Source organism: Condylura cristata, unplaced genomic scaffold (genome assembly GCF_000260355.1).
Source record: "Condylura cristata isolate star-nosed mole 26May11 unplaced genomic scaffold, ConCri1.0 scaffold00008, whole genome shotgun sequence".
NCBI classification, from domain to species: Eukaryota; Metazoa; Chordata; class Mammalia; order Eulipotyphla; family Talpidae; genus Condylura; species Condylura cristata.
The window spans coordinates 20677806-20690130 of record NW_004567109.1 but is presented as its reverse complement, the minus strand read 5'-3'; the positions used below and the strand labels follow the sequence as shown (position 1 = coordinate 20690130).

The 12325-nt window shown below is 44.3% G+C and overlaps 1 protein-coding gene across 1 annotated transcript in view; it reads right to left on the bottom strand.

Annotated features, from left to right (window-relative positions):
• The window catches only part of MACF1 (microtubule-actin crosslinking factor 1), a 297509-nt gene that overhangs the window by 90645 nt on the left and 194539 nt on the right, over window positions 1-12325 (bottom strand). The window contains exons 37-44 of the mRNA XM_004678829.2: window positions 9447-9596; window positions 8102-8335; window positions 6813-7016; window positions 3777-4295; window positions 2902-3078; window positions 2527-2650; window positions 1607-1815; window positions 437-754 (exon numbers count right to left, since the gene is read on the bottom strand). Of these exons, the coding sequence (XP_004678886.1) occupies window positions 437-754; window positions 1607-1815; window positions 2527-2650; window positions 2902-3078; window positions 3777-4295; window positions 6813-7016; window positions 8102-8335; window positions 9447-9596 (1935 nt within the window). The remainder of the gene's footprint in view (window positions 1-436; window positions 755-1606; window positions 1816-2526; window positions 2651-2901; window positions 3079-3776; window positions 4296-6812; window positions 7017-8101; window positions 8336-9446; window positions 9597-12325) is intronic.

Sequence of the window (12325 nt, the reverse complement as noted above, 5' to 3'; positions counted from 1 at the left end):
TTTTTACCAACCATTTCTAGCTCTACACTTAGTGTACATGGTGGCACTGCACGCCGTCACCCCCTTCAAAGTCAGGTGTGGTCACGTGAAACTTCCTGTGCCTACGGATGTAAAGGGATACGCTACACCCTGCACCGTCGCAGCGCGAGTGACCATCAGGACGCGGGTTCCTGACTTGAATCCCTGAGTGGCCGTGATATGCTAAGTGCTGCCGGTCAGGCCTGAACACATTAGTATGAGTGAAAATAAACCCAGGCTGTGTTTTAAAAAGTGGATAAATAACATCTAGTTGACAGGATGGCTATGATCATTCTTTAAGATAATGTAGGTAATGTTTCCGGCACACTAACTGGTATATTTTGTGCTCAATAAATATCGGTCCTCTCCCTGCCCTCCTTTTCCATGTGTCTCATTAATTTGGCAGATATATTCTCACCTGGATCTGTTGGGAGAAATGTGCAATATCTTGATCTGGCTGATTTCCAGAGGCCAGCATCCGGCTTTTGTTTTCCATGAACAGCTGAAGCTTATCAGAGAGGTGTTCAAACATCTCTGCCTGGGGCAGAAGCTTCTTCAGGGAGCTCTCTTTCTCTTGCTGCTGTAGACAGAGCTGTTCGAAGCGCTGGCTGACCTCTACCAGCTTGCCCTGCAGTCCCACTGCCGTGGTGCTGTCTGCTGTCTCCATGAACTGGGTCACCATCTCCCGGGTGGCATCTAAGCTGCTCTTTTGCCGGGCAATGTCCTGCTTCAGTTTCTGTCATCAAGAACATGTCTGTCAGCTTCTGGCTCACTTATCAGAACATGACACTTCTATAGCCATGTGGTAGCCTCCTCAAGAGGGAGGCTGGAGGACCACAAGTGACCCTTCAGAATTCCATACATCTCACGCCCTTAGTTCTCCACCTCATGCTACCAAATGATGCTGTGCCGGGCAACACCATGCTGATAGAGACGGGAGCCATGGAGCAGCTAGAAGAGCAAGATCCCGGCCCTTTGACCGGTAGACTAATCACACAGCATTAATCATGTGAGGAAGTGAAAAAGAGAGGGAGAATTAGAAGAAGCTGGGCAAAAGGTGGAAATGGACTTCTCATCTGCTGATAGCTTGGTATGCAGATCAAGTCTTGACACCCCAGTCAGGATTTAATCTTATCAATAAGGTGTTCCACTGATCAGCTTCTGGGGTCCTTCATTATACAGCAGTCAATGGCCCCCGGCCGTTCCCGGTCCTACCTCGTGATATACCCCTTCCCAGGGTGATCTAGCTTTATGCTCTTAATTGATGTGAAAGGTAACTTGTAGGGTTGGACTCCTATGACACGGCAGTTCTGACCTTGCTTTAGGAATACAGAACTGTAGGTAATAAAATGGAGGCTGGATAAGCTGTCTAGCATTAGCAGATCCACATTTTGCTATTGCCACTTTACCTCAAGCTGAACAATGGTTCCGAAACTAGACAAATATTTTTAATGGAGTAGTATTCATCTCTAAAACTTATCAGAAGATTTGTGGAGATGAAGTCATCTCCTGAACTTTTTCCAAATGATGGCATCATAGAAAATGGTGTCCACACCCTCTGTGCTAACTCGTGGTGCACAGGTCTCACCATGTTGGTGGCCAAGGCTTCTTGGATAACTCCCGATGACAGTGATGCCACTTGCTTCTCTTCCAGGTTTTTTTCAACTTCCCTGATGGACTGCAGCAAGCTCTCCAAGCTTTCTTGGACACTCTGAGACTGGGCAATTGCCTTCTGCAGCAGAGCAGAGCGTTCAGCCAGGCTACTGGAGAGGCTTTGGAAATGGCTGAGTATGGAATCTGGAAAATCAAGGCCATGAGAAGAGAGAGTGGAGAGTATTTCTGTGTTGTGCTTTTAAAAAGAGTACATTAATAATGAAGCCAAATACAGTTAGTGCTAATTATTTAGTAGCCCTAAAGGTGCCAGAAATTGTACTTGATGATGAGGACTAAACAGAGTTAAGTCTCTGCCTTCTACAAACTCACGACCCTTAAGGAGACAACAGGCAGAGAAGCACCTAGGCATAGCACATCTACAAGAAAGCATAAATGCTACACTGGTCTAGAAACTAGGGGCACTGTACTAGAGAAGTCCAAAGGAGGGATGATTATTTCTTATCTTTCATATCTTTTGGGGCTGGGCTGGTAGTCAGGACTTCAGAAAGAAAGTAACCAGTTGGCTGTATCTTGAGCAAGATACACATCATTCATGGTGGATTTAACCCATTTAGCACCTGAACATAGGGAAAACTCGGGAGTGAAGTAGTGAAAGAATAGCTAGCTTACTGGCAAAGGAAGGCAGGGTGTGGCTAGAGGGCAGAATGCCTGGGGAGGCGGGGCTGACGGCCCACAGAAGCCCTTCAGTGGAGCAAGGATGAAGGTCTTGGTGCACTATTTGTGCTGATACCTGCAGTCCCTAGCCAGAGCCAGAGCCACTCACACCGAGTGATGTGCAGGACAGAGGTACGTACTAGGAATTAAGGAGGCACTCTTGCTATCGCTGCTTCATACCTGTAGTTTCTTGAATATGCTTGTGGTCTGGGGCTGGCTCCCCTTCAATTTCCATGAGGTCACGAGCCACTTTTTGGAGTTTTTCTACAGGCACTTGATGTTCAGCCAATTCTTCCTGCAACTGCTGCTTGTTAGTAACAAAGGACAAAAGGAAAACACCTGAGTTGAGTCATCAGAGCTAGTTCTGGGAATTTAGAATCTAGGAATCATCTTTGTGCAATCATTCTCGGTATATGCACAGCCACAAATATCAGAATAAAGTGTGTAGGAGTAAGGTCTTGTCCAAGGCCTCCCAACCACTGACTGTAATCTATGCAAGTGCTTGCTTCGGGAGGCCTCTGAGCCCAGCAGTACAGCAGCTGTGTCCCGACTTACCTTGGTTGTTGCAAGCTGCTTTTGTAGGACTGTAGGGTCAGAAGCAACAGTGTCTGAGAGAAGCCTCTCCACATTGGCCTCACAAGCCTGCATCCAGGTCTGCAGGCTGTCAGCACTGCTCTGGAACTGCTGATACTGGCCTAGTAGCATGTTCAGGTGAGCACCCAGTCGTGCACACTGCCCAAGAAAGAGAGAAAGGGGGCTTAAGCAAGACGAGGCCAAAGGCAGAAAAAAAACCTCCTAGGCTTTGGCTAAAGAGAGGGAACATAATTATAGGTAGGACTGGGGAGGCCCACAGATGGCGGCGAAACCCATTAGTGAGATCATAACTGTCTGATCTACAATTCCGGTTCTAACATTACTATATAACTGAGAAGATTTAGTGAATGATTTAGTGATTTAGTGTATGACAAGCCACCAAAGAACTACACATTGGGTGGTAGACAGAGGAGGGGTTTTAAAGGAACAAAAACATTTCTTTTGGGGAGTTAGCGTTCTTGGCAGAAAGCAAGGACAGGTAAGAAGGGGGTTTTCTGGATGTATTCTAAATGCTCTATCTGGGAGTAGACTTATACTTGGGTTAAGTTTCCTCTGTGCTAAGTCTCTCAGGAGCTCACATCTGCTGGCCAGGATACAGGTAGGCGATCACCTCCACCTTCACCATGGAGTGTGATGCCCCATATTTCTTAGAACTGTCGTTAGCCTGTGGGCCTAACCATTTTGTACTTCTGCAGAGCTCACAAAGACATTGTGTCTGTAATCAGTGTGTCAGTCAGCTTGCTCACTGCGACCTGAGGTTTCTAAGCCCCAGACACGATCCAGTCACACATGCAGAGTGCCAAACTTCACTACGGCTGCAAACACCTCTCGCTTACCTTTGAGTGGAGAGTAGTGTATCTCTCCGTAGCATCCTTCAGCTTATCCTTCACTAAGGCTCCAGTTGCTGAGCATTCTCTGCCTTCCTCAAAGTTATTTTCTGTGTCCAAGACTTTCTGTCCTGAGATAGTGACAAATCTCAAGTCTCCTTTATGGGAAATGACATCTTCTGAGAAGCTCCCCTGACGCTTTAGCAGGGAGGGAAGGGCTTCAGGGCTGCTGTCTCCTTTATGCATGTTCTCCAGCTCCTTCTCAGACCGTTCCAGCCAGGTTTCAAATTCTTTATGATCCTGCAGAAACTTCTGCAGCTCATCCCGTAGTGTCTGCACCTGCTTCAGCTCTGCCTCTGACTGGGCCAGGGAAGTCGCATACTGTTCCTTCAGCAATCCTAGCTTCTCTTGCAGCATCTGCCGTTCCTCGGGTATGAGATTGTGGCCATGCTGGTCCAGGAAGGCCTGAGCTGACTGGGTGGCCAAGATGAAATTCTGTTGCTGAGACAGCAATTCTTGGTGACGAGCCTGAAATAACCCCCCCAACAACAGACAATCAGTAGGGAAGTCCACAACCATAGCTGTGGAGGCACAGGGAGATCTCAACAGTCACTTCCAGTTGCTCAGAAATCGATGACCTCTCTCACTCTGTATGCATTATGTAACATATGAAGGCCAACTGAAAGGACACATGTGTGTATACAAATTAAAGAGATTTTATGTGTATTATTTCATGTGATTTGGGGCATAATCTGCAATGTAGGCAGATAATATACTATTCCTATTAAAGATGGGGTAGATGAATATCAAAAAGGTATATGCCTTGACTATCATAATATGGATAGTTAAGAGACAAAAGTGTCTACAGCCTGACTTTCTTCACTCAACTACCTTAAGACTGAAAGTACAAATGTCTAACTAATAATGACCCACAGTGATGGAGGGGGAGACTAAGCTGATGAAACCATCCACATGACAATATAAAATGAATACAGGCTGCAAAATGTGGCACACATCTATGAAGACCACACCTACTAAGAAAAAACGTGGCAAATGAATTTATTAAGTCACCAATTTGCCTGCTCGAGATTGTACACTGTGCTTCTGCAGAGTGTGGGTAACTTGTACCGTTTTTATGGTTTTAGATGTGGGCCTCTTTCTACTCCAGTGGAATAAGTTCTTTCATATAGTTGCGGTTGTTTTTAAAATGTTCTTTTTGAGTCCAAAAGAAAATAGAACATCAGTCAGTGATCTTGACTACTCATACTATTTATGCAACTATCCACAGAAGGAGTGTGGCCATTTTCATCAAAATATTATTCAGTTCCAGCTTCTATCAACAGTTTCCAAAGTCACCTCAGGAAAGCAGGGTGACAGATCTATCCTGCTGAATGGTTTGTAGGCACTACTGCTAAGGTTGTCTATCTACCACCACAGCGTCCCCATTCTCGGTCTCCAACCCACCCACCACAAGGGAGGCATTTTTTCTTTCTAGGGTGAGAATGCACCTTGGTCAGACTGATGCTACCAAGCACAGAACTGGCAGACCAGATGCATAAATTCTGCTAACGCAAAATAAGGTAAATATTCACACAGGTGATTCAGCAAAAGTACTCCAAATTGTCTTTTGTATAAAGGTGTCAACTAAATAGTAATTCATGTATGTGTTTTGTAAGGGCCTCCAAATGTATAATTGTTTCTCAATCAAGAAATGAAATACGTACATATATATATGTGAGTTGATTCTCCAAGGAGATGGCTTACTGGTTTATTTCTAATACCTGTCACACAGCAGGGGCTCAATGTTTGTTGAATGAATAAATGAACAGATAATAAGAAATGGTTTCTGCTTTCAAATCTAACATCTAGAAGGCAGTAAACATGAAAAAATATAATTCAGAATGAGAAATGCTACTAAGTAAGGTGGGTATAAGAAGAGTTATAGGAAGAATGTGAACCTATACTCAATTTTGGAGACTGTAAAAGAAGGGATTGGTGAAAGAAGAGAAATCTAAGAGGAGCAGTGAAGAGTGAGTAAAAATTACCTAAGAGCTGGGTACACCCTTTATTTTCTGCACTGGGGAGGCAACAATGCCAAGAGCATCAAGGGTCATGGCAGAGTGAGGGCTCACTGGTCAGTGAAGTGAAGAGGGTCAGCACAGCTAGAGACTCAAGTGTGAGGAAAGTGAGAGGTAGTTCTGGATAACAGGGGAGGGTGAGGAGGCAAAGAGCTTGGACTTTATCTTGAGAGCCATAGGAAACCTTTCAAAGTAGGTAAGCTGCGATTTACATTTTAGAAAGATCACCCGGACTGGTAAGTGGACTGCAGGGCCCTAGCCCAGAATAGCTGAAGCTACTAGGGACGCAAGTGAGAGCTGAAGTAATCTGAAGTACAGTAACATCTCTAGGAGACAAAGCAGGGATGACTCTGAAAGGTAAATAAACATGGGATTTGATGACTGATTTGATCTGCAAGGGTGATGAACACAGGGTGATGTCCAGATCGGATAGATAAATGGAAATAAAGGGAGGAGAAAATGTTTGATTGGGGTAGGAGGAGATTATTACAGGAAATAGTTCCATTTTTCTTCCTTCTTTTATTTAGGAGTTCCATGCCTGAAGTGGAGGTGCAGGTGCTTACAAGTTGCAATTAGCTGGCAGATTTACATACTAATATAGTGGTTGAAGCGCATCAGGTGTTTTGTTGGAGACAAATACAGAGACATGGAAGTCCTTAGTACAAATGGTAGCAGAGCGTCATGAACAGAGGAAACTATCCAAAGCCAAGCATATTTTGAATGATGAGAGGAATATTACCTGGAAGTACATATCAGCATTGTAAAAGCTGGTCAAAGGTAAGGAAGGAGACCTTGCTAGGGTGCAGGGTGGAAACTAAGGGAGAAAGTGTTTTAAGGGGAGTGGCCAACAGTGTCAAAGTTGCTGTGACATCAGAGAAGATGGAAACTGAGAAGTGCTGGTTGAATTTAAGCGTCAAGAGGACAAAGAGAGACCCCCAACAGAGCGCGGGCAAGCTAACATTCTCACCTTCAACTTCGCACACTGCTGGTCCAGTTCCTCTGGTGCGTGGTTCACCCCCACGTGACCATCGGTTGTATCCAAGGCGCCTTTCTGTGGGTGAGCTCCTGTGAGGGGCTCCCTCTGGCCATCAGATGCTCCCACTGAAGCCACCCAATCCAGGAGAGCATCAATCTTACTCCTGTTCTCTGCCAGTTCCTTTGCAGCTTGACTCTGAAAGGAGCAGAGGGGTCTAGTGAGAAGGGCTTGGATGCTCACCTACTGTTAGGTTACCGTTTAAGTGAAAGGGAGACATTTTTATGTGGAAGATAAATAGACACCCTGATGCTAGGTATAGACATAGTCTTTGTTTCATAAAAAAGAAATCTGTTGAAAAATAATTATTTACAGTAATCTTTAGATTTTGTCTATGTATCACTGCTCAAAAAAACCAAAACAATTTTTAAAAATGAGGGAAGGGGATGGGAGGAGTTAAAAGGACTCTATTAGGAGATGAGGTAAGGCTGCCACCAGGAGGCTTCGTGGGCCCCTTGGTACACCAAGGGACCTGCATCGGCAGGGCAGGAACAGCGCCGTGCTCTCAGTCAGCTGCTTACTCTTCCCGAAGGGGCGCACAGACTCAGCCCATCTTTTTCTTTGACAACCAGAGTACTGAGTTCCTAAACTTACTTCTTTAATTCTACCTGATTCTTTGAGTTAGTTTAATTTTAATCAAACAGGTTATGACAAATAGGACATTTACACATTTTAGGAATCATCTCTAGGTGGCCTATTTCTCTGTTCTCTGCCTCTCCTAGCAGTGTCAGGATATGACTTGAGAAAGGACTCTAGTTCAACCTGCCAGTGCTAAATGGGGTACAGAAGAAAGGCCCTTTGAGTTTTTCTCTTCTCACTGGTTTACCCCAGGATTACAGTTCCCACGGTAGCTATAGTGGCAGCTTGGGGACAGTTTGGCTACTAAGAATCCCAGCTGCTACTTCCCCAGTCGTCTGGGATCAGCAGTCTGGGTTCATGTTAGAAATATGCCATTTGTTTTTCCTTCCCCAGGTTCCTCGCCAAATTCTTTCTGACATTTTTCAATTAGTTGAGAATACTTAGTACACAGAGAGCAAGACTTTTTTTTAATAATATGAACTGCTTGCCAACTATTCCTTACTCTAAAGTTCTTTAGGATGTTTTCATTTAAAAAAACGATTCCATGCTCTCTGAAGACAGCTTTCCCGCATTACCTGTTATTTGTCTAAGTACCAAAATTTCCCTTTTCTGGAAAATGCCAAGTGTCACAGCTGCCTGCTTACCTTTTCAGTCTCCTCCTGTAAGGCTGAGGTCACGACTTCCTCCAGCTCCTTCTGGGCCACCCGAGCCTGGTCCTGGAGAGCCTCATATTGCTCCTTGGCCTGATGGAGTTTCTCCCGAAGAGCGGCCAACTCATCAGGGCTCAGCTTGCTCTGATTCTCTTCCAGGAACCCTTCAATGTCTTTGACAACACTGGCAAACGAGGCGGCATGGCTCTGCATGTCATCCTGCAGACCCTGAACACACAACAGCGGGGACAAGCGGGTCAGAGGCCAGGCCCTTTGCCCTCTAATGGTGAGGAGTGCGATAGCCAGGACCATTTCCCTGCAACAAACTCCTGTCTCAGCTGAACTGGTTCAAGTACAGCCTACACGAGTGTGAAGCATCACCTTAAGATAGGAACTTCATGACTTTTAAAATTAAGAAGTTTTCTAATATTTAATTCATTAGAAAACATTTGGTGAAAACTAAACAAAGAGTGCCCATAGATATGCTGACCACCACTCTCTACTTTGCAATGAATTATCCTCAAAGTGATCATTGTTCTCTAAAGGCGACAGGATTCTAGTTAGGTTGAAGACTGGTTCGTCTGTCATACTCTTTCCATTATCACTCTTGACCCTGAATGTTGCCACTGGGGCCCAGCTTCATCATTCACAAAGCCTCTTGATCTTTGCAGTCCAACTGAGCTCGTTTTCAGTTCTTGAGATGTTGTGCTCAATCCCATTTTTTTTTTAAAGATTTATCTATTTATTCATATGGAACTGGGGTACAGGCCAGAGATGTGGAGGGCGAGAGGATTTACCAGAGACAGAGCAGGGAGCAGAACAGGCAGATCGACGAAGTACACTGCTGAGGGGAGCAGCGGGCGGGTCAGGAGAGGTCTGCCACGCCATGTGGATCTCCTCCGGGGCAGGCGGGATCGAAATCATGCAGTAGTGGCTTTAGTTTCTTAGTGCTGTGCTTTAACCCACTGCGCCACCAGGGAGGGCCCTCAATCCCATTTTTAACTCAAGACAGAAGTCAAAGCCTCTGCCTGGCATAGTCTCTTCCTCCTCAATCCCTTCATACATTACACCTTAAAAATCCTGCACGTCTCAGTTTAAGAGGCACTTATTCAGTCATTTTCCTAACAGCCTAGACTAGATTGGATTTCTCTGTTCTAAATCCTCATATAACTTTCCCTCATACACACAACAGTTAATTATGTCCATTGTTGTAATTATCTGAATGTCTGCCCCTCTCACTAGACTGTGAGATGTCTATTTACCATTACATTGCTAGTGCACAGTAAGCTTTTATAAATATTTGTTGAAGGAATGAAAAAGTAGATGAATTCACACTAACCTTCAAGTCGCTTTGATTTTTCTGCAAAGCAGAGAGACCCTGCTGGGTGGCTCTACCCTGATGGACCACCAGTGCTCTTTTCGCCTGTTCTACCCAGCTGCAAAGATCCTCCAGTTTCTGGTGACAGGTAGTTTGCTGTTTCTGCAGGGTCTAGTTAAAATGCAAAGGGCCAAAGATAATTAATATTTCTCATTTTATAAATACAAGGTAACTCCCTGAAAAGTAAAACAGGAGGTTTTATTTCACAGATGAAAAGTTGGTGGGAGACTAGAACAGGAAAAGGCACAGAAGTCATATTCAGATAGCTCCCCTCATTGGGACAGTCTACTGATATAGGCAGACCTGTACTCTGCATTACAGTCAGGGATAAATTCAGGAGTGAATGCTCCCAGGGTTAGGTTTGGAAACACCTGTGCCAGACTGCTGCTATTATCTGTAGAAATAGAGAACAGGGAATCCAGATGCTTGAAATCCATTGATAATAGATCTGTAGGTAATGATAACAAATTAATGACTTTGTTCAATTTCTGCACCAGAATCAGAGGACATGCTACATATTTTGTCAAAATATGGAAAATTAGAAGGATGGGACGGAAGAAAAAAGTCAAGAAACTGGATAATTCATAGCTAATTGAGCTACTTAATAATTGAGTTGGCTTTATAAGTCGTTGTCTCATAAATGCATGAAATAGGATGATTACAGGCCAGGTATAGGGGCTTGGCTATTTTGAGACGTTCGGTGCCCAAGAATAGCATCTGGCTCAGTCCTTCAGAAGTCTGCACTGGTATCAAACAGGAAGAGCGAGGTCCCAGGGGAGCGCAGGAAAATGTTTCTGTGCCTGACCCTTTCCAGCTCTCATCTCTACTGCGAGACACTGAAGCACCTGGCTGAGCGATTGAGCATGATGTGTTCTCCTGACCATCCTTTTGAAACCATTTTCTACCAGTATCTACCTTCTGATGGCATTTTAGTCACCTGCACTTACAAACAGGTGCCCAAATTGGCCCTTTCTCCCCCTCTTTAGGTAGGACAAATAGAAGGGCTCTGGAAGAGAACTCCTAAGAGCTCTTCAGCTGTAAAACAGGATCTTCAGGGTTAGGATGGGTGCAGACTGAATCTGAAAAAAGCAAAGCAAACAAGTTAACACACAGACATACACATGCATTCAGGGCAAATATAGAGAGAAGCAGAGCATTTCGGACATGATTAATAAACACTGTGGAATTAATTGGCATGCTCAAAGAGAATGTTCACATGTGGTTCTATCATGTTACAGACCAGGAGCTCACCCTGTCTCTGAAGGTGGCTCAGACCAATGCTGTTGCTTTGATTAGCCAAAGGCTACCCCACGCTGTATAAATTTCCAAGAGAGGACACTCTAAATCTGATTTGGTAGGTAATCTAAAACATTTCACTAATATTTGATTTCAATTTCAACACAGTGAAACAATCAAGCAGTGATGGGTACACAGGGAACCAACTACAACTTAAATTCCTTTAAACCTGACTCAGAAGCTCAACTCTGTGTTGCACAATATTTAGTCAAGGAGACTGTGAGACATATTTGCTGGTGATAATAACAATTCTAATATCTTGCTGAATTCCAGAGAGTTATTCAACAGCAAAAAATGGCACAGAAGCATCATTCTTGGTATTCATTCTAAAGTTATACTGTTACCATTAGTATAATTATGCTGAGTTTACAGGCAAAGAATTATGGTGGAGAGTGGTAGGACAGGTAGATTTTCTTTCTTTTCAAAATGCATCACCCATGCTTCTCCACACTGTCCAAAGCTGAGTAAGTATTGGGCACAACAGGGTAAGAAGTGCTAGAAGATAGTCATTATTTAAAAGGTTAAATAATCATTAATTTGCTATTAAGAATAAATTTTGGATAATTATAAAAAAGTTAACGCAGTTCTGATAAAAATTCCTTGTCAGCTCTTTAAAGGTCTTCAAGGAATTTCATTGTTTATCACTTGAAAGGCCCCAGGATGAAACTGACTTTAGAACCATTCTTCTAAAAAGCTCAGAGTACCTAAATGTTCCTCCTGACCCTCAAAAGAATGCTGAGGGAGAGGCAGGAGGAAGAGGGGCTATGGATACAGCATCAATTGAAACTTAGATAGTGAGACACAGCGAGGGCAGTATACACATGTAAACAAACATCCGCTCCCACGCACACAGAAAACAAAAACATGGCAAGAAAACAGCCAGAACAGCTGCCTCCAAGACCAGAACCAAGCTGGCCTGAATGATAAGAAATTTCAGATTTGGTGAACGCAGGCTACTGGATTGTGACAGGGGGAGTGTGGGCAGAAAGCCCACAGACAGGGGACTTCCCAGAAGACGAACTGAGCCCGGCTGCTGGTTCCGCCTGACCTTGACCTGGGCTGCCTGCTCCGTTTGCCGAAGGCGGCCCTGCAAGGAATCCATCTGAGCGGCGGTCTGCTCCACCAGGCCCTGGAAGGACCTCTGCACGTCATTCAGAAGCCTCAGCATCTGTCGATTCTGCTGAGGGGACAAGTCTTGGGCATGCTCAGAGATAAAGAACTGAATATCGAAAGCAAGAGCATCCAGCTGAGATTTCCTTTCAGCCACAGGCAGTTTCAACTCCTAAAGTAAGAAGGGAAAGGGAAAAAAAGAAATAAGACTTCTAATTCTGTTATCAGGAGCTCTTGGCTCTAACCAGAGAGCCAACATAGTCAAAAAGGTTAAGCTCCTTTTTTTTTTATAACTGACACCAATAATTTCTAGGCCGAGCCAGCACTGAAGTATCTCTCACTTCTGGTCTCTCCAAAGTCCCCATAAATTATACTTCGATTTCCTTTACTGGGCCCTGATTTACAAATATAGGAAGCTTTTGGTTATTTATATA